A 24,152-nucleotide genomic window follows, 5' to 3' on the forward strand; every position below is an offset into this window, starting at 1 on the left:
TTTCCGTCTGCTTTTTCATTCACACAGCGATGTATGTATGTAGTAGCATTTTGTTTCACCACGCCTAGGTAGATGATTTATCTTAGTAGGAAGTCTCGCTTAATGCTCCAATTAGCCGCTCTACCTTCCCATGTGACCTTTGCGTGCGTGGCTGCAGGCATTTCGGCATTTCGGCATTTAAAGTTTTTATTTTAGAAATATATTAAGCGCTATTTTATGTGAGTCATTGCGTTAAAAAGTGATTAACTTTCATGAAACTTTGCTGAGGCCCAATTCTTAGAATTGCTTTTAGAAAAGCAGCTTTCAATCATAAATGCAATGAAGATCGGCTTAAAAGCGCAGCAGTTAATTAATGCATTTTTACTGATCGATATGTCAATGTACTTGAAAATCTCAGTTTTAAAAGGCACCGAAATAAAAGCAATTTAAATAATTGAAATCATTAAATATATTAATTACAAAATCATTACCGATTACAGAGAGTTGTGGCTTTAAATGGCGGCATAGCAGTTCGCGTTTGAAAATCATTATTTGATTGCGTGTATGTACATTAGATTGGTTCAAAAAAAATTTCCAAGTATTGGCTTGGGGCATCTTCCAAAATTTTTCCTCTTGCCGAAAAAGGTGCTGGTACCAAACTTCACGTTTCTAAGTATAAATTTAGATGATGCTCATATTTCACTCTAGAAGTATTGTTCACATACATTAATCAAGCAATTGGTTAAGCATTCTAAAAACATTTCAAATTTAAATTATCTATTAAAATATCACAAGCTTCAGTTGTCAAGGCAACAGTAGCAATTTATAAAAATCAGCAATATTTTTGTCAGTTTCACAGCGATCCAGTAGCTCATTTCAAGGTCATTGAGCACCCTGCATTGGTTATAGTAGAAAATTGAAAGTTGGTACAGATATTACAAATATCAAAAGGAAAAAACTGGGATGGTGCCCCATTTTCTAGGATGAAAGTTTTTTCCCCATACAAAAATTGGACCACTCTAATGTACATACATATATGTATGTATTTTTTTGTTGTTACTTTTATATACACATCGAATTCTTTCATATGATTTTGCCATTATTTACGCGCTTTGTGCTGTGCGCTGCCGCCTAGGCATTGCGCTTAATTATCGCTTTAATGTGCGTGCTGAATTGTGCTGGCGGCAAGCAGTTGCGAAAGCAACAAAATGTCGGGGGAAAAAAGTAAGCAACAGCTGAAATATTAATAGCCATAATAATATTCATATTACTATTGGTTAATTCGATATACCTAGATATATGTAAGTACATATGTACATACATATGTATGAACACATGTTCAGCGGTAACTCAATTCGCATTTGATATTCATTTTACACAGTTCATTGGCCACTTAAATCTATCAAAGGCAACAACAATAGTGCGTTTTTTCGCGTTTTTCATTATTTTATTTAATTTTATGCGTGTATGAACATAAATAAATACATATATACATATGTGCACACATACATACATTCATATTGCCCATTGTATAAGGTATTCGGTTTCTACGCTAATGTTTTCAATTTAAATTTTTCATATTGCTTTAACAGCGTGTCAGACGTGGCAATGCAATTAATTTCGAAAAGGCTGTCAAATTGAGAAATTTCAAAAAGCAGTCGCATGAGCTGTCATACCTTGCATGTAAAGTGTCTTTTGAAAGAGGTTTTTTATTTCCGAAAGGCGAATTGCAGATTGCTAGTGCAGCACGAGCAAGTTGAAATATATTTCCGAAATCGATTTGCGCGCTTTCAGTTGCAGTCACATCTTGCAACTTTTATTTCTGAAACTGATTTCCGAAAAGTGACAAAAAGGTCTTTCTGGCTGTTCACACGTGGAAATAAAATTTCTCTTTCTCAATTTGACAGCGAATTGCGTGGAAATGTGGAAAATATTGCCAAGTCTGACATGCTCTTAATGGTTGTTTGTTTTTTATGCGCACTCACAGATTTTTATTAATAATAAATCATTATAAATTAAGCGTATATGATTTATGTTTTTATCTACATACATCCAAGTTGGCAAAATTGGAATTAGGCGGCCTTCTAGGAGCCCTTACTGAATGATGAATAAAAATTCATAGCATAATGACGCACAAGACTGGAAAAAAAAATTTTCTTCTATCAAAATATGTTAAATCAGTATGCAGCTCGCAAGAAGAAAATGCTCGTAAATATATTTATTTCTTCAAGAAATTTTACAGCAACAGCAAAGTACTTTTTCTAGCAACCGAAATAATTAAATTTTTTTTGTGATTATTCTTAAGACTTGCAGACGTCCCTTTATTCGAAATTTCTCGATGATGACTGAAAATTTATTCGCTATTTGCATTATTCATTTTCCTTATCATTCCTATCCCTGTCTCGGTTAATGAACCAATCTAGTGGTTATAGAAATGGAGTCGATTGGGACCGGCTGGGTAAAACCTAGTGGGCACTAGATAATAATTTTATGTATTTCCAAATGAATGGATAACCAGTCTAGTTTATGTAGCGTTTCCCTCTTCTTCCCTTTGCGATTTTGGCAGAGTTCAGCAAAGCGCGACATTGGTTTTCGCCAAGTCCTTATCCACTTGGCCTTTCCATCGCAATTTGGGCCTTCCCTCCCTCTGCTACCACCAGATTAGCCGCTGTATTTTGATTCGCTGCATTAGGTCCATGTCGTTGTTAAGCTCATACAGCTCATCGTTCCATCGGCTGCGGTACTCGCCGTCTCCATAGGGTTCCCTACATATATTATTTACTCACTGCAGATTCATTTGTTAAACGTTCTGAAGAGAATCAACTAAGACTAGAAACTGTTTAAGGTCCAAAAAAATGGCTTATGGATCTTATTTCCTTAGCTTGTCGAAATGGGAAATAACAAACGGATGAAATTCCTTATCCTGTCGCGGGGGCGCTAGCTCGAAACGCCGTTTTTTATTATGTCAAAGTGGCCTGCTACCAGCAGAGTGCGACTTAATATTTAAGGATTTATTCTAACGCAGCTCAAGGTAGCTAGTTCAAAGTAGCGGTTCCACAATTATCAGCACCCGTTCTCTTATGCATTTCTGAGCCCACTGGATATCAATGAACAAGGTAAAAGGAAAATTAAAGAATTTACTTCCAAACCAGATTTCCTTGTTCATGGGGTCGGAAAATCTGCATCTTTATAATCCTAGGATATTTCACAGGATATCAGTATGCCGCTTCATGTGAGGTGATATGTATCAGATATTGCAGCTCTTTCAGAATACTGCTGCTTAATTAAGCCAACACATAAAAAATAGTCCCTTATAGCAGCAGTTCCGAAGCCGTACTTGAACCACTTTCTATTGATTCTGTTGACAAGAAACATGCAACCTTTATAGTTTCTTGGAAAACTTAGCAGTGTTGAAATTTTTTGAGTTTTTTCGACCAACACATTTCAAAATTATAAGACAAAATAGGACGCTCGATTATGCATGCAACAAACACTGTCCATTAAAGGCTACAAGAAATAAAAATATAGCGTTTTTTACGCTGGTTAGAAATTATTAATTTCTTTAAAAATTTACCAATATAAACCTTATTCATAAATGTTAGAAAAAATGTTTACCCTTATAAACCCATCAAAAGCGTCAGCGGTATGTTTTAATTCTGCTTACTGGAAAATAAAAAAATTTTATTTATCATACGTATTAACTGGCAACCGTTATTTCTATAATTTGCCGCTTGCTATTTGCTATACTGCAACAGTTGTGATACAGCATTTAATGGTTAACTGATTAAACCAAACATGTACCTTCGATCGATGCGACTCGATGGTGGGAACAATTTCGCGCGCACACAACAAGCATATTTGCTGGTGATAAAATTAATTAAACAATTTCTTTTTGATTTCTGTGAAATTAAAAAAAATACAACACAGAAAAGAAGAAATATATTGAATAAATAAATGTCATAGAAATTTCTTAGTAAATGCATATTTATATTTCTACTTATAACCCCTCAAGAAAATTTGAGATTTCACAAAAAATTCCAATAAAGTTTATAATGTATATGTAGTATTTATTTAATATGTGTATGAAATAATTCCAGTAGCAAGCATATAACTATATGCACTTGTCCACTTTTTACTTTCCAATTTTTATTTTATTCACATATTTTGTCAATCTTTCAAATGCTTTAAATTACCAAAATTGAGTATCCATATTTTAAGGCACCAAAAATGTTTCTCCATTTTTTTTAATTACCAGAAATATTGACTCACATTTATGTCCAAAAACTTTTGGTCAGGGTTTAAGTGACCAAATACAATATCTAGTTTCCAAATTCCCAATAATATTCAGTTTATAAGTTTTATATGTTCAGTTGTTTAAGTGTCCGGAAATTTATGTCAACATTTAAAAAAAAATAAAAATATGTCGGGTTTAAAACGTATAGTTTTTAAACGTTATATTCTTTATACCCAGTATTCTAGTGACCAAAATTAATATCAAATTTCAAAACTGACATAAAATGTATGTATGTCTAATCTTATAAGTACTAAAAATCACAGTTTTCAAATGACCAAACATTTATATCCAGTTTTCAAACTTAAAAATCAAAAATGTCTAACTTTAAAGTGTCCAAGGATTTACGCCTGCTTTTAAGATTATCAGATGTTACACACTCTCTAACAAAGCAAGCATTTATGTATATGTATCCATCTTTAACTATCTGAATTGTGGCCACTAATTAATGGACGCGTTTTTAAATTATAAAAAGTTTATATCCAGTTTTTACAATATAAAAGTTTTAGGCTTTCCAAAAAATTATGTTCAGTTTTAAAAAAATATCAAAAAATTTTGTCCATAAGTAAAAAATGTTGGGCATTTTTTAGAGACCAGAAATGTATGTCACTTTTTCCTACAAATTATGTCCTGTTTTTAAATTATCAGAAAGCACAAATCTATGCTCATTTCTTTTAACAGGCCAAATATGTATGAAGTAATAATTTTGATTATACATTTGTTGTAGATATAATATTCCGACCAAAACGTTCCAACATGCAGTTTTTTAATATTTTTTTTTCAATTTCAGTTATTTTAACATTATGTGTATACATATTTAAGTAGTGTAAATTTGTTTTCGCTCCAATGCAAACTAAGCTTCATTATCAATTAATTGCTATATAATTTTTAAAGTTGGCGGCAATTGTTTTTTTGTTGTCATTGTTTGTCGTTGGCAATCGCAAATTAATTGTTAAACCATTTTCGGCACAATCTTATAACCCATCCTTGCCGTGTTGATTACTGTCTGTACATACATACATATATTGTTGCTGCTGTTGTTAGTGCTGTTAATGCAGTTGGCTACCGTTCGTTGCCGATGGCTTCTAATTTTTTGCTGCCGTTTTGGGTAAATCCTTTCCTTAGATTTTCCTCTGCTTTGGCTCTTGCTCACTCATGGGCTTTTTTTTCAATTTTGACCCAACGGTTTTTGTTGCTTTACTCAAAGTGTGCAACATCACTCAACACTAACCGTTTGTGTTGTTTACTAACTGCAGCAACATTGCTGCTTTGTTAGTATGTACTGTTGTTGCGGTAGCAGTCAAGCATACATACATACTTACATACATATGTACAGCCACTATATATTTTAACTGCCGGCCGCGGCGGCTGGCTATAAAGTCTTTCATTTTCTGCAGACTTTTCCTTCCACTTTACTTGATTTTTGTACATAATTCTTTCTTTTTTTTGCTCGCTTGTTCGCTTGATCGTTTGGCGAAATAAAGACAAATTTGTTGTTTAAATGTTTTTTCTCAGGCCCATTTGTTTTGTTGCACTTAATACAAAAGTTTGTGCTTTTTTTTGTTTTTGCTATGCTATAACTCGCATCGTCTAGCAGTCATTTATGGGCAAGTTTCCTCGAAGAAAATTAGAAAAAATAAGAAATAAATTGTAGTTGTTGTCATTGCTGTTACTACGTTATGTTGTTGCTACATACATACATACTTACATATGTGCATACATACATAACGTCTTTGCGGCAATTGTGGCAAATCGTCAATAGTCAGCGCACGTCGTCAACGCGACTCACTGACTTGCAGACAAAACAACAGCCAATCGGTCGGACGGACGGACGGACGGACTGTTGGTTAGCCAACCGAACAGTGAACAGGTCTTTTAGGGCTTTTTTAATTGACCAGCAAACAAGCCACAAGGCAACAAAAACAGGCTAGCTACCAGCAAGTATGTAGCTTTGATTGCAACAGTTAGCTAAGTAGTTGTACGGAGGGACGACGGACGCATGAGCGATCTGTTGTACTTACTTGTGTGGCGTACAGTTAGCTTTTTTGTGCTTATTCGATGTATTTTTGTTGTTTTCATTTTGGAAAAATTTTGAGCATTTATTTAATTAACTCTAATATAAGGTTTAATTGATAATTTAGTTAGTTGTCTTAATTACTAGCGTTGCTTGTTTATTAGTTTTATGGTTGAGTTGTTGTTGTTATTGCTGTCTTGCGAGTGTTGTAAATCCATACATGGTTTCCTAGTTGCTTGTTACCGTTTATGAAGTGTGTGTGAATGCGAAAAAGGCAAGCAAGTTAAAGAAAAATTTTAAGAATTACAATTTGAAAGTACTATAAAATTATGAAATAATATAAAATAAAAATAAAATAAAATTAAATTAAATTAACTGACATTAAATTAGATTAGATTAAATTAAATTAAATTAAGTTAACAAAACCAAATAAAAAACGCAGAAATTTTATTGCATTATAAAGTGGACACTTCAGAATTTCGGATCTTGCCGGCAGGAACCAACTTTCAGGTGTCGATATATATATAAAACCCTCTTTTTAACCGACTTCCAAAAAAGGAGGAGGTTATTCGTTCGCTGGAATATTTTTTTTTATGTATGTTACCGCATAACTTTGGACCACGTCAACCGATTTCGAGAATTCTTTTTGCATCGGAAAGGTAGTGTCTCAGATCCGATCATTGGATCATGAAATATATATATATATATATATATAGCTGCCTTGCTAAATTTAAGTTACCGGGCTACACGGCATTAACCTCCGTTTTAGAAATGCACTTTATTATAAAAATTTTTTCGAGGAAAGAACGGAAACACAGTTTTGGAAGCAGCTATTGAAGTATTAGCTGGTAGATTACATTCCATTCTTCCTCAATTGTTGTCCAAAACCTAATTTCCCAATTAAAGCAAGGAGCCATATAGTCCGAGCTATGGCCCAAGACCCTACAGTTGAACTCGTCAATGACCATCAATCTTCTTACGGATTCACCAACAAGATGCCCGGTAAGTAAATCGATGAGAGAGGCAGACTGAGAATTTATGCTAAAGCCATCGCTTCCGTGATACACAATACAGCGAGACGATAAAATTTCACCACCATTTCCTACATATTTCGTAATCTACCATCCACTACTCCCACCACAGACTACTCCCAGATACTTTGTGTGGTCTTTTAAGGTCATTTCTATGTAACCCGTCCCGAACTAAAGCTGAATGAAATATTTCACTTGCGAACCCTCTTGAAGCTTGGGCAATTATGGCCAATGTAACGCTATTCCATTCATGATTAGAAGTGCATAAATAGTCCTCTCAGCGATCTCACCCAAGAGCTTAACATAACCGCACTTAAAAGAAAACATATAAAAACACATTCATACATCCACAAACTTTCCCAATGGCGCGCAAATTACTGAGCCACTTCCGTTAACAATTTAAATAAATAAAAGCACACAAATATGATAACCGTGAAAACTGAAAAAAACAACTCGGTTATTTTTAACCACTCAACAGATGCAACGGATTTATTGCGTGCAAAGCCAAACAGCAAAAGCAAATCGCCGTTAATGCTGCAACACATACTAGAGCAGCTACTGAACTCCATTAAAATTGGGATGCAACAACAAAAACTCATTAATGCATTAGCAGCATCATTACAACAACATTTTATATGTATGTACATATATATTGTAACGACTTCTTGCTCAAAATGAATTTGCCTGCATATGTAGAGGCGATCGTGCAAATTACGGTACGAGTAAATGAAGCAGCGCCGAACCAACTACTCAACTGACAATGCCAATGTCGACGGTGGCAATGATGTGCTGATGATGCTGGTTGTTGCTGCCGCCGCTGGTAAACTAATCTGGCTACTGTCATTTACGAAAAGCAAAAAGTTTAAGCATCAGCAAATCAACAAAAAAAAAATAACGTCAATGCAGTGATATTTTAGTGCAACAGCTGTGCATTTTTTGCTACCTGACAGAGTGCAGTTGCCACTGCATGTTGCACTTTGCTACTCAAACGCCTCATTCGGACGGCAGTCATTTAGCTAGTCAGTCAGGCAGTCAGCATGCCAGTCGATGGATGCTGAGTGAGTGGCCATTAAAATTACAGCAGCACAAGTGGCAAGTGAGGATGTGTGATACACATACACTTATAAATGCATATTCGCGAATTTTTTTCTATATAAAACAAAATAGGGGTTGCACTGGTATCGTATCACAGTGGCCGCCATGATCGTGATCATACCTCAATGGCTTTTAGCTTGTTGTAGCAAATCTCTCTGCATACTTACTTCCAGTTGACTGGTTGACTGACTGATGGTCAGACTGGATGGCTGACTAGCTGTTTGTCCATCTATCAACCACTTTAAGTTGCGCTGTAAACCCACTACGTACCGCATTTTCTTGCTGCCGTCGTTAGACTATTTTCCTGCCTGTCTGATCTTATTCTGACTGCATGGTGTTTATGTGATCTTAGGAATTAGCCTGCCGCCTGCAGCTACGATTTCCGACAGCCTCGGTATATGCTCTTGTCAGTCGACTTGGCAAATACGCAATTAGAATGCGGAACTGGGGCAGGATTTTATGAAGAGAGTGGCATTGGAAGCAGTGAAGCTTGGCTATGTTAAGGAAATTGAACACTTAGATGTTGTTGTTGTTGTTGTTGCGGCACCACCAAGCCCTGCCTAGTTCGGTAAGCCCATCAATCGTTGACCTAGGAAATGTCCAGCTTTGACGGTGTCAGACCAAAAGGAGAGGATGAATTTAAGTGGGCAGGTGAAGAGATGGAGTAAACCTTCACAAGCCGGATTTACATTTGGCAAGTCGAGGTCGAGTCTGAGTAAGTATGAATTCAGACGACGGTGAGATCCAGATTAACTGGGCCATAGTGGCGCGGGTCTCACGCGGCTGGAGCTGTTCGTCTGCGATACGTTGTTATTTGGCTCCAAAAACGCCACTCATGAGACGACAGTCGCTGAAAGCGGTGGCAGACTGTCTGTGAATGCCGTTATTGGCTTGTCGATACGCCGTCGAATCCAAAAGTTGTTGTAGTGGCATTCGGATCGCGTCCTTGTATTCAATAAAATGCTTCCTGTCTTGCCTGGGAGCAGGTTCAGTTCTGCCTCAAGCTAGAGCCTGTTTGAATGCTTCCTGTGTTAGCAGCTAACCGTAAACTGCTTGCTGAGCATTAGGTTGTACTGCCTGACTGTGAGCATGGATTCCTCACTGTGCAGGTGCTGTTCAAGCGACACCAGAAGGCATCCAGTCGCTGTCCAATGTGTGGCGTTCTGGCAAGTCTGTAGCATTGCACTTAGCATTCAACTAGTCTCCGGCGTTTCTGGTGATCGATTTGACAAACTTGTAGCGGTGCTGTACCTACGTTTTTCACTATTTCGGTTGTATGCGCGGAGAAGGAGAGCAAGCTATCTACATATAGCGGTCGATGTAGACTCCCAATTAAAGCTTGACCTCTTTCAACCAGGTGGTAAAGAGGATCGCTGTCGATTTCGTAGGGGAGAGTGTTAGGCTCCGTGCAGTGAAGAAGCGAATGCGAGTTGGACGAGGTAGCCATTTACTTTCGAGCACACGTTATCAATTTGATTTCCGGACGCCAATATCGAACTATAGTCAGCGTACGAGGTCAGGGAAACTCGGTGGCTGAGGGGTTTCGGGATGGTACGGGTTAAACAAAAGTTGTAGCCATTTACTTTCGAGCACACGTCATCAATTTGATTTCCGGACGCCAATATCGAACTATAGTCAGCGTACGAGGTCAGGGAAACTCGGTGGCTGAGGGGTTTCGGGATGGTACGGGTTAAACAAAAGTGGGAAAGGGGGACCAGGTGATCTTTAACCTGTCCAGATGTCCCAATTTTACAGATGAGGTGTGAGACAACAACGATAGGCAAGCGATTATGTCCCTCTCGCTTATAGTGCAAGTTAGGTATGTATGTACATACCAACAAGCTTTGGGCAACTCATCCAAAATTAGCATTTTTTTTTTTTTACAAAAATCGTAAATACCAACAAATACTTATACATATATGTACATTGTACAACTTTCATACTAAATGTTGTGAGTCTGAAAGAGCCATTAAACATAAAAAAAACTGAAATACAAAAAAAAAAATCATTGCAACTTAATACTTTACGTAGGACATAAGTTTATGTTAACTTGTTTAAAAATTTCAACGTCAGCCATAAACAACAACAAACCGACCGCGTTGAACAAGAGTACGAGTATACAGGGAGGAGCGAAAAAATGGATTGAAAAAAAATTTAAATTGGTTTTAATGGTTTAACCCTTTCGGTACTACTGGGATAATATGTCCCTTAAAATTCCAGCTTTCATATGCTTTCTGTTGAATCTAAAATTTCAAGCCCCTAACTTTCAAGTTTTCCATATAAATATATATATGAAAAATAATACCCTGAAATGCTAGCTTTAAAGTGTCGAGCCCTCCTCTAAATTCCATTCTGGCTACGCGCATGCGCGGACTCTATTTGTTAAACGGCTCAACTCAAACGTTTTTCTAGCAAATGTTTTCTCGAACTAAACTAATAATATTTTACCTACCCTGTACATACATATTTAAAGATACACATGTGTTGTTGCATTGCGCGTTTGCCATTTTCGTTTAGCTCAGATTTAACTTTTTTGTCAGCTTGTTCCTCAATGTGTATGTTGAAAACACTAGGCTGAAGGAAACACAATAACAATGTACGAGTAACTACAATGTACCTTAAAAATCGCTCCCAGAAATTAAAAGACTGCCCTGAAGATAAATGCCGAAAGGAAGTTGAAAACGCAAGCAAGCGAATGAAAATGAAGTGGAAAGAATTGCCAAAAAGACAAGAGGCTCGGACAGCTTAAAAGCCCAGGCGAGCGTTGGATGACAAAATATAAAACACCTAAATACATACATACATACATACATAAGTCATACGAGCACATAAAAAAGTTAAAGTCAAGTAAAAAAGTATTAACGGAAAATAAAAGTGAACGAGCAACGACATAAAAACATACTTGCATGTGTCGCCTGTTTTGTTATTTTTTGTTTGTTTTTTTTTCTGAGTTGTGCGAAACATAAACACTGATACTTGTGTATGTACGTACTTATGTGTTTTTGTATGAGAATTGGTGCATGTCAACCAAACCAAAAAGTTTTTGTTCCTGTTTATTTGGTAGGGTTTTGTGTTATTTTTTGGCTATCTTTAACCTGTTACTGCCTTTAGTGATTTTTGTATAGTAATTTAATCTTTTGTTTTAAACGCACACACACACACCTGCCGGCACATGTATGGTTTTGACATTTTTAAAATTCAATGGGCTACACAATTGCATATTCAAATTCTTAAAATTCCTAGAAAAAGGTTCAATAATTTTATTAGTTTTTTTTTTAATTTTCTACGAATCTTAAAACTTTTTTTGAAACTTAAAAATAATGGAAATCAAATAAAAGAAAAACAACCCGGAAAAAAAGAAAAATCATTGCCCCCTTCAAGTGCGGGAGAGTGTATCTCGCGTTCTATAAATGCAATCGGGTTGCATTGTATAGATTAGAAGTATAAGCTTTCGTACTAAAAATACTTTTCTGACAGCTTTGGAAATAATTGGTTGACTCGGTTTTGTTGAGCGCTCTTCAAAGTTGGACACCAACAAAGAAAAAATACGCCATATTTTTCTGTCTTTCTTCGAAAAAAGGGAAAACGCCAGCCAGCCGGCTAAAAATGTGAATAGTATTTATGGTTCTGAACATGCACAATTTTGATTTAGTCGTTCCCGACCATAACATACATAGCAACATTTCGACACTAGATTCAAACAGAAACTCGATGTACGGGTACCACACCATCTAACGCAAAACAAACCTCAGGGATTTCCTATTTGCGCAGCGCAACAAAATCGTCTCATTTCATTTCGGTCACTTACGACAACGTCGAGCGACAGCGGTAGTGTTTGTAACACGCTGAGCTGACTCAAATGGTAGTCAAGCTATGGATTAACGGCCAAGAGGTCTTGCCGCGTGGTTGCTAGGATTGGCAAAAGCTGAAGCGATGAGTTGTATGAGCTATACAGCGACATGGACATAGTGCAGGGAATTAAAATATAGCGGCTGCGCTTGCCTGACCATTTCGTTCGAATGGAAACAGACGCTCTAGTGCTGAATTTATTCAACTCGGAGCCCGATTTAGGTATCAGAGGAAGAAGGAGCCTCCTCTGCGTTGGACAGACTTGGCTTCACTTGGTATTTCCGAGTGGCGCCAGAAAAGGGTGGATTTCAAATAAAAGCTTTAATTTTTTTGTTCAAACACATCGGATTTCTTCGAATATTTTTATTATAAATTAAAAATTTGTTTTTCTGTTTTTTAGGGCCTTATAACAATTATATTCAACAATTTTTATTGAGCTCGAGGCCGTTTTTCAATGAAAATTTATTGCAGCCTCGAGCTTAATAAAAATTGTTGAATATAATTGTTATAAGGCCATAAAATAACAAAAAAAAAAACAAATAACTTAAGGACGAGCACACCTAAAAAGTTAAATATTCTAATAATAGAAATATTAACAAAAACCAACAAAACCAACAACCACATGATCAAGTGAATTGCAATAAGAATTAACAAGGCGAACTTAGCACAGTGCGCAGGCAACTGGCTGAGTCAGTGGGATCGTCGGTTCGAATCCTACTGAAAGAAGTCTGATGAGGAAATGTGGTGATTTCCGAAATAGCTATCACTTCTACCATTTTTTCAAATTATTGTTGCTTTTCCACAATAAATTTTCATTAAAAAACGGCCTCGAGCTCAATAAAAATTGTTGAATATAAATTAAAAATTAATTTATGTCATTACTTATCGTCTTTTTAGGCATGTGTATGGCTAGGCCTTAAGTATTGATAGAATAGTGGTAATACCGGACGTATACGTGACGTGTGTATTTACCCAGTTTTCGACGTATGAATGAGTATTTTTAAAACAAATTCCCGTTATTCGCGCCCAAACTTCTAAATGCATTCTAAATTTTAAGTGAAGGTCATCGATGCTTTTGAATAAGTTTTTAATATTGTAGAAGTAGTTATAAGGGTAATACGTACTTAATTTTCATATCGAAACTCTAAAATATTTTTAATTAATACATTTTATTAGATTTGGTGTGGTTTTGTTTTATATTATTTTATTTGATTTAAATTTTTTTATTTAATTTAAATTAACTTTTTTATTTTTAATTTTTATTTATATTTTTATTTTATGTATTTGTATCTGCTATTATTTTATTTTATGTTATTTTATTTTCTCTTACTTTATTTTACGTATTTTATTTTATTTTATTTTATTTTATTTTATATACTTTTTTAATTTAACTTAATTTAATTTAATTTAATTTAATTTAATTTATTTTTTATTTTATTTTATTTTATTTTATTTTATTTTATTTTATTTCATTTTTTTCTTTCTACTTTTTTATTTAATTTAATTTAATTTAATTTATATTAATTTAATTTTATTTTATTTTATTTTATGTTACTTTATTTTATTTTATTTTATTTTATTTTATTTTATTTTATTTTATTTTATTTTATTTTATTTTATTTTATTTTATTTTTTTTATTTTATTTTATTTTATTTTATTTTATTTTATTTTATTTTATTTTATTTTATTTTAATTTATTCTATTTTATTTTATTTTATTTTATTTATTTTAATTTTATTTTATTTTACAGAACTTAATTTTTTAATTTTATTTTATTTTATTTTACTTACGTTTTTTGTATTATTTTTGAATACCATTTGATATATAAATTCTCTGCATACTGACGTTTTATCTTGTGTTCTCTCTCTTCTCCCACAGATGCATGTGTCCTGGCGGCTATACCGGCAAAAATTGTGAATCCAAATACATTCCATGTTCGCCATCACCTTGTCAGAATGGCGGCACTTGTCGTGCATCGAATGGTCTAACGTATGAGTGCAAATGCCCACCTGGTAAGTGTTTTTTTTTTTTAATTTACTAACATACAAACGTATATGCATGAAAACGCACTTTCTGCGCCACTCTTCGCTTAACTCCCTTGTCACATTACAAAACTATTATGTATAAAACATAGCCTTTTTTTCTTTATAATTGCCACAATTAAGTTGATGCCATTGCATTAAATTGAGCCATGCAACAAGCGAGGTAGACAAGCATGCTGGTGCTGCTGCTCACCTGAGTGGCATTGCGCATCGAGTTGCGCAATTTCAAGCGACTAATTGCCGCTAATCTCCGCCTTAAAAGTGCCAGTGCCAAGCAAAGCGGCACAAAAAATATAAATATACATAAGTGTTTGTTGTTGGGTGTTTAACTAGAAAAGCTAAAGCCGACGCGTAGCAGGCAAATTGCCAACGCTGTCGTCAGGTTTTTTGAAGGTGGTGGTGGTGGTGGTGTTGGTGGCTAACATGGCAACGGCTCTCCTTGTATGTATTACAACCACCTTTCTACAAATGATTAGTTGTATCGCTCGGTGCGTTCGTTCTATTTGCACTCCTTTGCGTTTTTCCACTTCTCATCGATGCGCGTTTTAATTGAGATAACGCTAAGCAACCGGAATGGTTCATCAGTGTGCCGCCAACAAACTACCTTAGTTGTCTTCTATGTAATTCTTGTGCAGCGCTACTCGCCTACCACAGCTTGGCGCAATCGATTAAGTGCATCCAGTTGTTTTTACTTACATTGTAGATAATCAAAACAATATGCACCTGGTTGCTTAGTTACTGGCTGCGAAAATCTTTAAGGCATAGCAGGTTTGGCTAAATAGGCATTGCAGTGACAAAACTGGTTTCAAAATATTTACCCCTTTTTTATGAAGAAAATTCCATAGAATTACATTCTTTCTTAATATTTGGTGAATGTGCAACCAGTCAAGGAATTGACGAAGATAGTTTAAGTAATTGGTCGAAATGCTGTTAGATAACTGTGACTGGGTAAGCACATGCCTTGTAAAACCTGAAGAGAATACGCTTAGTTAGTAGGAGGTTTTTCTCAGAGAGAGCATGGATGCCTGCTCTAGGTATATACTACAAATAATGGGTAGAGAGTAGCACGGTCTGAAACTTCTTTTGGTGTCGAAGGGCTCTGGGAACGGCTACCCAATTCTAACGGATCTGGCTGTATAATTCAACGTAGCTCGGCATGGAATTCCTCATCCAATCAGTTGTTATTTCGGGCTCGCTGAAATCCAACTACTTGTTTGGCAGCAGTGCGTAGCATTTCCTTCCATACAAAGTTTGTTCGACAATTATTTTTATGTCGAGCCAGTTTAGATATATGCCTTTCCTGGGAGTTCTGGGATACAAATTATGTCTCAGGACATGGTGAATGTTTGTGCCAAATTTAAACTAATTCAGCCGCTTCAGTATAAAAAACCACTTATCTTTCTTATATAGTGTTTATAAGTACGTACATACTTAGGTAACAATATAATATGCTAAATTGATTTTTTATTTAACATAAAGGGAAAATATTGTTGTAATAAATAATGGAAAAGTGGCAACTCTCTTATAAAATGCTTTGAAACTAATTTGCTGCAAACATGTAGCGTACAGTTAACTAATTTACTAAGAAAAAAATTCCTTTTAAAACAGTTAGTAACCCTCTTCACAAATACTTCGGAGAAAACTTTCTTTATCTTCTTTGCTTTGACATACGTTTCATGCAACCTCTCATTTATTAAAAAATGAAACTTTTAAACTTCAAGATTATTTCAGAAATAAACCATACTGAAAGCTCATATTAAAATATTTCATCTAATTTAATAAAATCGGTTTTGAATTTCTAAATAGTTGGCAACCATCTTTAAAATTATTTTTAAAATTAACCTTTCTTAAACCATACTCATTTGACACCCCCGTTTTAAAGTATTTCATTTAACTTGTTAAATTGATTTCGAATTTGTAACCAAGTGGCAACCTACGTCAAAAATAGTTCCGAAATAGGCCTTTCTGAAGCCCATACTAAATTATTTTTTTAAATTGATTTAGAATTTCCAAACAGGTGACAAGCCTCTTCAAAAATGCCTTCAAACCTCTTGTTGATTTGATTTGCATATAAAATCATTCATTTAATTTGTTGATTACATTTATTTCGAATAAACAGTTGGCAAGCCACTTAAAAATCATTCTCGAAATAAAGCTTTCTCGCTTGATACCCAGCTACATAAATATATTTCATTCGACTTGTTTATTAAATTAATCAATCCCTTTCGTTTAACATCCACATTGTTGTAATTTTTCATTTATCCATTAATTGATTTTAGCATTTTTTGGAAGGTGGCAACTCTATTCATATGCTTTATGTTAACCCAGGTGATAGCCTATCTATGCATCAAATTGCATTGAAACACGTCAAGCCGTTTTTGCTTACTCACAAACTTTCACATTGATGTTTTATCGTATTTTTTAGTACGATTAGCGGAAAAAATTTAAATTCAAAATTTTGCAAACATTTTGAAAAATTATATGTGCCTATAATTTTTCGTGACCGTATATACATATGTATCTACATACATACATATGTAAATATACTTATTCCGTCTAGTGAACACAACATCTGTCATCTGACCTTCTTCATCCATAGCTGCTGGCTAATCTTTCAACGCATATCTTGCCATTATTACGATTATAATTATCATTTATCTTTGCACCACTTCAATTACTTAATTGTCAGCATCCTTTTGAGTGACAGAAAGAAGCGCCAGCAATTAGCTACTAGTTAAATACGTAATTGCGCAATGGAAGTGTGAAAATGTGACAGCAAAGCTTTGAAATAACTTGAAAAAAAAAAATGAAACGCTTACGCACATCATGCATAAGTACGGTGACCATCCGTCATGTATTATACGGGACAGTCCTCTTTTTTGACCCAATGTCCTGCTAATTTATTTATTTTATTTGTCCCGTATTCGGTGTTTCGACGGCTTAACAGCTCATTTAAACCGAGTTTTAAGTAATTTTCTCCATAAACAGTTATTATTTTCTAATATGAATGCCTGTGGTTCGAATCGAGGAATAAATACAGTGACCAAAATAGAAATTAGGACTCGACATTTTAGTAAGTTTTGGCTATTCTGCCTTAGTTTATTTAATAATTATTATTTATTTTATGAAAGTTAAGATCTTTTCCTAACAAAAACCATATAATACCAAATTTCCAACTTTGTGCAAAAACTATAAAAATGTTTCACCAGAATTTCAAACTTTTTAATTAGAAGCTTTAGAAAAAAATTTGGTTTGCAGTTTTGTAACTCAGTAAAATTGAGTATAATAAAGTGCGAGTGAAAAGTTCTGCTCATTTGCTCATGGTCGGACATACTTATTTTGTATGAAAAACATACGTAACACCGCCAACAAAAAAAAATTGCCAAAAATTAATAGTAAGCCTTAGCGACTTAAAACTGCACTTTATTATACTCAAATTAAAATTTTTTTTTTTACAAACTTTACGGGGTAAAAGGATCATTGAAAAAGGCTATAAGATCTGTAAGCTATTGTGGAAAAAATTTGCAAAATTATTCAGCTCTCATAAATATGGTCACCGTATGCATAAGACTTACATAAGTGCGGGTTTTTCTTTCATACTGGCAAATAGACAGATGACTGACCGCCTGACTAACTGACTGAGTATGAGTGTGTATCTGCGACCATCAAGTGATCTGATCGTCAGCACTAAAGTAACTAATTGAGTTATTATTGCAAATTGAATTTATATTAATAATTGCGTCCACTTGAGAATTCACGGTGGTATGTACGACATATGTACATGTAGCCGTGGTCAGCGATATTTTAAAAATGTGTAACAGTCAACGGTAGACTAACTTTAATCGAGTATGTAGGTACTCGTATTCGGTGAGCACGCGCGGCCGCCCCATTCGCATTCAATATTTGTGGTCAAATGTGGTGACCATGATCTCGAGGCAAAGTGGAATGAGTGAGCAAATACATAGTACATAATCAATATGCTGAGAGAAAAATTTGTTCAACAGCAGAATTGATTTTTTTTTATCAGTGCGCACAAATTTTTAATGTAGAAAAAATATACAAACATTTAAATGTTTAAACTGACTCTTTTAAGCTAATACGCTTAACATCAAAATCTGTCTGCTTCGTTCTGCATGCGTCGATCAGTTTCGTACAGAATTAGCTTTGCGCTATGTGATGTGATTAATTTTTAGTATCGCCATTGTTTGTGTGTGTGTTTTTTTTTGTAGTCTGCGTCATTTTGCGGTAATCAATAAATGCTACTACTTGAGCGCATTAAACGGGTATTTTGAGTTGAAGGTGTGGCGGCAGTAAATCCTGTTTTAGTGCGAATTGTGTACTATTTTTTTTTTGTTTTTGCATTATGCTAGAATCGCACGGTCGCAAGCCATTTGTGCAATACACACGCGATCTTGCCTCACCCTCAAACGATTTGCCTTGAAACAAAAGGGAGTAGATACTTTAAGCTTTAGATTAACAGCAAGCATGAAAGCGTGTGTTTAAGTAAATAGTATGTGTGTTGGTATATTTACTCAAGCATGGATAATGAAGTTCAATTATTTCCACATTAATTTCTACATGCCCGTATTTTAAAAACGAACTAATTTTTATTGAGTAATTTTTCTGGCAGCTAAATAAATCAAGTCTGATTATTTATTATGTGAAAAAATTGCATATTTTCACAGTTTACTTTTTAACTCTCACGAATTCTCTAAATATCAGATTTAAAAAAAAAATATTTAAATCTTGACATTTAAATTGAGTAACTCAAACCTCAATTCCCCTACTTTATCTTTGCGGATCCGCGCTAAATGAGTTATTAAACACTTAACCAACAAAAAACTAATTACCTAATTTCTGTTGACGTTCTAATTGCAAACGTAAATGCCTTGAATTTCCCAGAAAGAAGGTGGTGTCGGCAACAATAACGGCACATAATAATTCTATTCTTATCGCAGCACCATAGACAAGCCATGCCAAGGCAATAATACAAGTCCATTGCTGACGAAATTATAAATGTTCATATTAGAATAGTTTGATGTTGAATGAATGAACGAATGGTCTGCGCCAAGGCACTGCGCGCAGTCGCGCAGCTTCCAATGATACCATCACTATTCGCGTCAATTTCAAAATAACCCATTTATCTGCTTGAACTCATTCAGCGGAATGGCGCGGCGCAGCAGCATACAGCTGTAGCGCCTCCCACAGTGCACTCGACCGCCGCGCGACCACGCGAAATCGTGATGCACGCGCCAAGCTCAAGACTTTTAAACTTACCGTTGCCCGCAAAAAAAAATTAAACATAAAACCAATGAAGAAAAATACCCAAAAACCACATCCGCACCAGTAGATTTGCAGCAATCCGCGTGCACACCGCGCACCACACAAAAAATCCACCACCCATCAAACTGGCAGCGCTCGTTTGGCTCGCTCAATCAGCCTGCGAATATTTGGCCTCTGCATCAATGCTGCCTCCCACCCGCTAGTTTCTACTCCAACAACCGCTGCCGCTTCCTTTCCACTGCACCGCAGCGTGTCTAAGCTGAAAATTAATGCTCATCGTCACTGCCAGAAACCTGCTCGCCGCGCTTCATTGCAACCACATTTGAGCTATTAAGTGTTCATCTTCTTTTTGCCCCATCCACCTTCTATGCCTATTGCTTCTGGTATGCCAATTTTATTTTTCAATTCCGATTGCAATTGTAATACCAACACAATTCCTGTAGCTCAACAAATGATGTTAATGCCAGTGATGGGCAGACTCATCATCGCATCATCAGTCTTGGTGAATAGCAACTGCTTGCTTCAAGGCAAAACTAACGCAGCAAAAGCCGATCTTCGAATTCGTTTGACGCACGAAAGACATTAAAGTAGCCTTATTCTTTTGCAGCTGGGTCGCAAAAGACTGCTTAACTCGGTTAACACTTTTGTTTAACTACAAAAGCAATCTTTTTGTTATCTGAGAATTTTTTAAGAGAAACAAATTGGAATCGTTTAAACAGCGGTCCGCAGGCCATAGCTCACTGAGCGCTCTCTGAGCATATGTGTGTTTCACACGTAAATATACGAAGAAATTTTCCCCAGAGCTCATTTACAACACCGATCCGACTCAAATCGGATAAATAGTAAGTAGTCTTGCCTTTTGAATATACTTTTTTCATTTTTCTAGCGAGTGTTCTATTGGCACTCGGTTGCAAAAGAATGGGGCTAGTGCAAATGTCAAGGCTTGGTATCCAGCAGCCTTTTGTGGCTTAATTGGTGTGTTGGGAAAATCTAAGATAGGCCACCACTGCCATATACACTTACGTACATACTTACCAGTATGCATTCATGTATGTATGTATGTTTATAGATATGTAAAAATGTGTGAAGGATGGCTTGCTAAAGGGAAGGAGATAACCACAATGGCATTGACGGCATGAAGTCAAATCAGTCAAAGCGGCCTGGACTTCACCTTGATTTGAGTGTTTATTTTTTTTTAACTTGATGGTTTTCTAAGCTCCTTTCGGATTTTCTATTTGCATATTTGTGGCGCTTTCTTGAGGTTTTGTCTTCTGTCACTTTGTAACTTTTCCGCTGCAAGTTAACTTTATTTTGTCTGCTATGCGGAAATTAGAAGTCGTTTTCTAAAAATAAAAATTTCTGCACTTCCGTAGATCATAGAGATTAACAATGCAGATGCCAGAGATCAACTAAACAGCGAAACATTTCATTTACAAACAGAGATTTAAGCTTGCACAAGGGCTCTACAAAATCCTAGCAAAATATTACCTGCCTTGCAAAATTAAAAAAATAAACAAATTATTATACTCTCCTTCAGAAAAGTCTTGTTTTGCTTTACTATCGACGTGGTCATCAATATTATATATTTTCGAAAAGTATCGTAATTTTTATCGAATAAATTGTCTATCGATATGTTTATCATACACCGTTAAATACGCTTTTTTGATTTTCTATCAGTAAATATGTCTACCGCTAATGCATATCGTTAGTACAGTTCGTCATTCCATGTTCTTCGGTACGCGTCGCCAACACGAATGGGTCCGCAGGTAGAATAGCTTTCGAAAGCCCTTACAGCATATCCTACCAGAGAAGTTTTTTTAATCTTTCTGTAGGTTTTCGGTTGTCCGGAGAATAAAAGCTCTCTCTGGTTGTCGCTGCCCTAAAGCCTTCAAATCTTTGTTCGACATCGTCAGTGTTTCCGCTTCATGCAAAAGGACGGTCATAATGAGAGATTTCAAGAGCGTGCTTAGTGTTTATAAAGAGACCTCTACTTTTGGATTGATAACCAAGCCCAATTCAGCAATCGTTGGCACTTAACCATTTAATATCCCAAATAAATTGAGGAGGTTCAAGAGATCCCGTCGTATTTGTATTTTTCTTCATCCCGACAACATCTGTTGGCTGTGTAGACGGCGGTAAGAAACACCACTGTTGATTTGTATAACTTTAAAGGTTCCCCAGTCCCTTTTCTTTTCAATTTCAGCAATAAAGATCTTGCGATCTCTCAGTGATCCCGTTTGGTCTAGAGTACATTCAATACGGCTGTGGCATATCCGAAAATTTTTCTCAGTAACTTCTTATGAAGATCGAAAATCAGTAGCTGTAAATTTCATAATATATTTCGTTCCCTTCTATATTGCTGTGCCCGGAAAACACAGGGAAATTTAGAACAGTGCCACATTTCTGAATTATTCCCATCTTTAGTACTTTGGATCCTAGCGCTTCCAGTACCGTCTGGCTGCCAACGAAAATATTGATAGATATCTGCTTGTAATGAGCCACATATCGAGAAGATGCAAATATCAATTTCGTTTTCCAACTTCGACCCATCCATGTGGATGACAAAGCCACCGATTCCTGTATGTGCACTTATTTTTCATACTTCACTTGTGGGAAACAAATACATATGAATCCAGATGGATTCTAAGTTAAGTTTTACATGAGGGCCCAACCCTCATCTCCTACTTTCAGATGTCTTAAACTAGAGACCCTTTCCGGCACTCCCAAATAAGACTTGCGACATTCAACAGTTCTGGAATATCCTGCTCACAGCACCTGCTATACCACGCAAGCAGGTCTCTGTAGCCTTCCGATGGTTTCCCAGCATGCTAGGTCCTGTAATTTCCAACAGACTAGAACTTCGTAAGTTGTGAACAGCTTGATTACCGTGGTACACATACCGTGGATGGTATACGGTAACAGTTACCCGTTCTTTTCAGATGCTTTTCTCAAGGTCTAGTATGCTTAATGTGACAAACCGTACTTCTTTCGGAAGTACAGTACTTCTTTTTTCGCTCTTGTACTTCGTACTTCGAAGTACAGTCAAATGTACTTCTTTACGATATTTTGTACCTCGGGAGAGAGATTCTGTAACCAGGTAGCGACAATTTTCGGATCGCTATCGCACTTTTCGACGCATGATATAAATGTTTTTGCGTCAAAAAGTGCGACAGCGATTCGAAAATGGTCGCTAACTGGTTACAGAATCTCCCCCAGGTCCTGTTCTTCTCCGTTCTTCTGGATATTCATCACATGGCCTGGGTGATAAATTGGTTCAAACCATTAAAGTCGCGGGGGACCAATGGCATCATGTCTGCGCAGCTGCAAAGGTGTCGTGCAATTAGTTGGATCCATGCATGATGACCGGGTACGTCCCCAAGGCTTGGAGGGTAGTCAGTGTTGCGTGCATCCCGTAGGCCGGGAAAGGTTATCATGTTTCTCCTAGGGATTTTAGGCCTGTCAGTCACTGTCTTTCAAGAGCTCAATATGCTTATTGCAAGAAAAGGTCGGTAAATACCGTCCTGCATACAGTGGTAAAGTCGTCAGAGGAAGCCTTCACGGAGGAAGTTTATGCAGTAGGTACCTCTTCGATATCGAGGGGGCCTTCAACAATGTCACTCCAGAGGCAATAATCAAGTATATTCATAATCTGGAGGTTGAAACCAACCTAATAAGCTTACTTTATAACAGAACTGTCGCGACGGAGTGGGGAAGTCAATGGGAGCACTCCGCAAGGTGGTGTTCTCTCTCCCCTGCCCTGGACTGCTGTTGTAAACGACCTTCTAGAGGAAATGAAAAAGTGGGCTGTCGAGTGATAGCCTATGTAGATGATGTGGAACTTTTTGTGAAGGGACGATTTCTATACAACCTTTTTGATCTAGCTCAAGGTTTCCTGAACCGGGTAACTCGGTGGGCGATCAACGGCGTAGAAGCCTTACATTGAGGAAAGGGTACAAAAGGTGCGATTGGTATTTATGTGGTGAGACTAGAAACTGACTAGAGACTGATCCTTTTGTATAAGCTGTCGCTGTCAAGAGGAAGTTGAAGTGGAATCATCTCCACACTTTCTTTTAGACTGTCCAACCTTCGCGAGGCTTAGATGGAAACATTTTGGCTCGCACTTTTGAACAAACACTGAGCTCTCAGGGATCGAAATTAGCCACATTCGAAATTTCGTAATCGGCTCGCGGCGTTAACTTAACCCAACCTAGCCTGTACTTCTTTGAGCTATGAAATAGTTGGTCTCATTAAGTATGCTGCTAGTCGGTTCTTTGCAATCTTCCCCACTTGGGTTAAAAAATATTATCGCCTCGGAAATATCGTATGCTTAAAAACAACGAACGCCCTTTGACATCATCCCACTTCATATGCTCTGAACATTCTGATAGGTCAAATAAATATTTACAGGTCAGAAACTTTACGTTGATTTCCTGCTCCCAATACAATATTCGCTCAAATAAAAGCACTTCGCACTTTCAACTCCTCCCCAGCTCTGTTTGCAAATCACGAACCAATCCAAGTTGAGCCAAAGCAATCATCCAGCTAACAGCTAAATTCCGGCAGACAC

General features: G+C 36.3%; 1 protein-coding gene across 1 annotated transcript in view; it reads left to right on the forward strand.

Annotated features, from left to right (window-relative positions):
- The window catches only part of LOC118733634 (neurogenic locus Notch protein), a 204,205-nt gene that overhangs the window by 139,147 nt on the left and 40,906 nt on the right, over window positions 1–24,152 (forward strand). Inside the window, exon 5 of the mRNA XM_036463127.1 lies at window positions 14,139–14,272. Coding sequence (XP_036319020.1) covers window positions 14,139–14,272 — 134 coding nt within the window. The remainder of the gene's footprint in view (window positions 1–14,138; window positions 14,273–24,152) is intronic.

This window comes from Rhagoletis pomonella, unplaced genomic scaffold (genome assembly GCF_013731165.1).
Source record: "Rhagoletis pomonella isolate Grant_MI unplaced genomic scaffold, Rhpom_1.0 Rhpom_scaffold_00002, whole genome shotgun sequence".
NCBI classification, from domain to species: domain Eukaryota; kingdom Metazoa; phylum Arthropoda; class Insecta; order Diptera; family Tephritidae; genus Rhagoletis; species Rhagoletis pomonella.